General features: G+C 53.6%; 1 protein-coding gene across 7 annotated transcripts in view; it reads right to left on the bottom strand.

Moving 5' to 3' along the window:
* The window catches only part of Tp53i13 (tumor protein p53 inducible protein 13), a 7,134-nt gene that overhangs the window by 795 nt on the left and 2,644 nt on the right, over positions 1-3,695 (bottom strand). For 4 of the 7 annotated variants that reach the window (XM_019210383.2, XM_019210381.2, XM_019210382.2 and 1 more), the window contains exons 2-6: positions 3,312-3,386; positions 3,040-3,081; positions 1,194-1,322; positions 857-1,051; positions 275-761 (exon numbers count right to left, since the gene is read on the bottom strand). In XM_019210383.2, the coding sequence (XP_019065928.1) occupies positions 275-761; positions 857-1,027 (658 nt within the window). In that variant the 5' untranslated portion in view covers positions 1,028-1,051; positions 1,194-1,322; positions 3,040-3,081; positions 3,312-3,386. Of the gene's footprint in view, positions 1-205; positions 762-856; positions 1,052-1,193; positions 1,323-3,039; positions 3,082-3,311; positions 3,387-3,583; positions 3,690-3,695 lie in introns of those variants that run through there. The other 3 variants (XM_010642239.2, XM_010642242.2, XM_010642241.2) reach the window with 3 other exon arrangements.

A 3,695-nucleotide genomic window follows, 5' to 3' on the forward strand; every position in this document is an offset into this window, starting at 1 on the left:
GGCAGGTCAGTGAGCTCTCCCCATCTGGGCCGCTGTCTGGCGTGGGGGGAAGCAGGGGCCTCCGGCGGGAGCGCTTGACCCGGCGTGAGGGCATCAGCAGCCTCCGCTTCAGCACAGCTGTGGGCAGGGGGAACCATCAGTGGCATGGAAGCCATTAGGCTGAACTTGGGCAGATAGGCTGGTGGGTGGGAAGCAAAGGTCTCACCAGCTACAGTGTCCTGGCTGTCTGCTGTGGGCCCCCAGTAGATGCTCTCCCCCCGGCGGAAATTTCGATGTAGCCGCGTGCAAAGTGTGGCCAGTGTGAGCAGTACCAGCAGAAAGGTCAGGGCCATGGCAGCCCAGGCAGCCTCGTCCGTGCGTGGGGTGGGGCCCCGGGCTACCCGTGGAGGCACTGCTGCCCGAGGGGCAGGAGAAGCCTGAGTTGGACAGGCACACCCCCCTGAGATGCCTTGGGCTTTGGGTATTTGGCCCTCTGTCCTAATGCTTGTATTGCCTCCTGATTCCCCAGGTGCCAAGGGGACCGATGGCACAGTTGGGGCATTAGCCCCCTCACCCTGAGTTCCCAAAATGGGCTGCTGGGCCTTTAAACTCCATGGGGAGGCAAAAGGAACCCTCAGTCCTGCAGGAGTGGTCTGGAGACCCAGGGCAGCTCGAAGCTCCCGTCTCTTGACACCACTGGAAGAGTGCTGCCGGGGCCCTCTAGGTGGCACCTCTATGCCAGGAGGCCTCCAGCTGCGCAGAGCAAAGGCCAATGCTGAGGCCTAAGGGGAGAAAAGTGAGTGGTCAGTCACTCCTGCCCTGCTCAGATAACCCAGTGATCCTGACACTCTGCAAGAAAGGGCCCAGCATGCCTCACCTGCATACACCGTCTTGGGCACGGCTTCCCTCTGCTGTGGCTTGGCACTGATGGAAAGGGCTGAGCAGAGCTATCAGAGTAGAACCATACTTTCTTTCTCTGCTTCCTCCACTGCCTCTTTAACCAGTAGGCAGCCCAGGCTGGCTCTACCCACGCCATCTCCAGTGCCATCCCCCATGCTGTCAGCACCAGGGGCTATGAAACAAGATGACTTTTAGAGCTAAGATGAAAGTAGGGAGCAAGCAAAAGGAAGCCCCTGAAATTTCCTTTCCCTGCACACAGGGCTGCACCCTTCTGCCATGGCCAGAAACAAAACTGTCTTTCATCAACCACTTACCCTATCCCGCGTGAGGTTGGAGTCAGGGATGAGCAAGGGCTTAACCACACAAACATGGGCCAGGAAGGCAAGCTGGAGCTTCAGCCAGGGATGGGCACAGGGGTGATAGAGGAAGGTGATAGCTTCAGCCTGGAGGAAAGGCAGAGATATCAACACAGGCCCAAATCCCTCCCAGAGAATCGCAAGCTCTCCAATCTTGGGGCCAGTATAAAGTGAATGCCAGCATGGCCACTTTCAGGACACAGGAAAGAGCAAAGGGCCCTGGGTACTGGCCCTTTTGCTTCTGAGCGTTCCCTCTGCAACAAGTCACCCCTCAAAGCTGAGCGTCTGAGCTAACAGAATGCCTAGGCAACCCTGTTAGACCACACTTTATTTCTCTGCCCTTCCAATAATTGGAGTATAGATCTGCAATCTAGACCATAAGCATCCCTCAAATAAAGACCAAGTCGTCTCTATTTATCAATCTCATCTATATAGTCAGTCTCCCAAGAGGATCCAAATATGAGGCACACAGGCAGCAGGTGCACAATTACAAGATGAAACACTTAATCAGTCATTAATTATTCCTTGATCGAATTAACCCAGTGCTCAGCATGCTGGAAGAGATACCAAAAGAGAACTCCTGGGCTCTGCCTACAGAAATGTGTAAGAAACCCAGTAGCTAGGTGCAGTGGTGCATTCCTATAATCCCAGCAATCTGGGAGGTTGAGGCAAGAGGACTGCAAGTTCAAACCCAGCCTCAGCAACTCAGTGACTTAGAATATGTCTCAAAAAACAAAACAAAAACTAAAAAAGGGCTGGGGACATAGCTCAGTGTGAAGGTCCTGGGTTCAATACTACAACTAATACAAATGAAAGGGTGGACCGGGGATTTAGCTCAGTGGTTCCGGTGCCTTCTTTGCAGGCACAAGGACCCAAGTTCCATCCCCGTTACAAAAAAAAAAAAAAAATTAAAAGGGTAAACTAATAAAGCACAAAGTGGTGAGCTGTTAAGTTGTAAGAGGCAGGTTATGAGTACTATAGGAATACAGAGAAGGGAATGAAGACAGGCTGATATGTTTTGTTATGTTAGTGGGGATTGAACTCAGGTCCTTATACTTGCAAGACAGGCAGTGGAACCACTGAGCTAAATCCCCGGCCCTTTTTTGTGGGGGTGATTTTTGAGATGGTCTCACTATGTAGTGAGACTGACCTGGAACTCACTATGTAGCCCAGCCTGGTCTCAAACTCACAGCGATCCTCCTGCCTCAGTCTCCCGAGTGCTGGGATTACAGGTGTGCACTACCACACCCGGCTAGACAAGCTGATATGATCAGACAAGGTTTTAAGGGGAATCACTCCTACAGTGGGCTGTGAAAATGGATGGATTTGCTAAGTATGGTGGCGGATGCCTGTAAACCCAGCACTCAGGAGGCCAGCCTGAGCTACATAGTGAGACCATATCTAAAAAACAAAAACAGGAATTTAGCTCAGTGGCACTGCGCCTGCCTAAAAAAAAAAAAAAAAAAAAAAAAAAAAAAAAAAAAGGGGCTAGGAGGCAGGAGGGCAGGAACTGCATTCTTCAGGTCAGGATAGGCCAGGTGTGGAGAATAAACAAGAGCAAAAGTAGAGCAGTGGGAAGAAGCGCGGCATTCACTCGTGTGGTGAGTAGACCAACACGACTGAGAGGAACTGAAGATGAAAATGAAGTTAATTTATGGCCACAGAAGCGAAGAAGGGAGCGTTGCCCTGATAAAGCAATGAGTTCTGAATAGTGTGCCTCGCCTCTTTCTGCGAGAAATAGTAAGGCAGGGAATTGATGATCAGGAAGGCGTAGAGAGAAAGGATGGACCCTGCTTAAACTTACCTGCCTTGGTCTCACTCCACTGTAGGTCACTTTTGGTAACACCTACACATGGGAAAAGAGGAGTGTTTGGAGCAGCTGGTGCACTGCAAGTGTGGAGTGGAGAGGGGGCACGAGGCCCCAGGATCTAGGCTGGGATGGAGAAGTTTGCAATTGAAGGCAGGAGGAACCAGCAGAGGTCCCCACAGGGTGACTCCGGAGAGTACAGCGAGTCCGTGGCTGGACTGCGCGACTCTTTCGCACTCCTCTCTCCCTCGGCCCTTCTGAGCCCCTACCTGTGGGGGTAGAGGCCACAGACCCTCACGACAACGGGCTCCAGCTCCAGCCTCCTCCGCCAGCTCAGCCACCACCTGTGGGTCCAAGGCGCAGAGCTGGGGTGCTGGCCTCTCAGCCAGGGCCCTACCTTCTCTCTCCCTTCCCAGGCCCGCGGGTTGGGGGTGGAGAGGACTCGAGTCTCCTCTGGGCGCGTCATTCCTTCCAGGACTAACTTTGGATGAAGCGCTTTGAGATCTCGGGCCGAAGCCTTCCCACGAGTGCGGCGCCTTACCTCGCTGGGACCCAGGAGCCCGGCCAGGGCTGCCAGGAGAATCAAGCGGGGTGAAAGCGGAGGAGGCGCCATACCAGCCAGTATCACCGCCCAGCGGCCGAGGGAGCCCGCC

The sequence above is a fragment of the Fukomys damarensis genome, unplaced genomic scaffold (assembly GCF_012274545.1).
Source record: "Fukomys damarensis isolate Sample0158 unplaced genomic scaffold, DMR_v1.0_HiC HiC_scaffold_13, whole genome shotgun sequence".
NCBI lineage: Eukaryota > Metazoa > Chordata > Mammalia > Rodentia > Bathyergidae > Fukomys > Fukomys damarensis.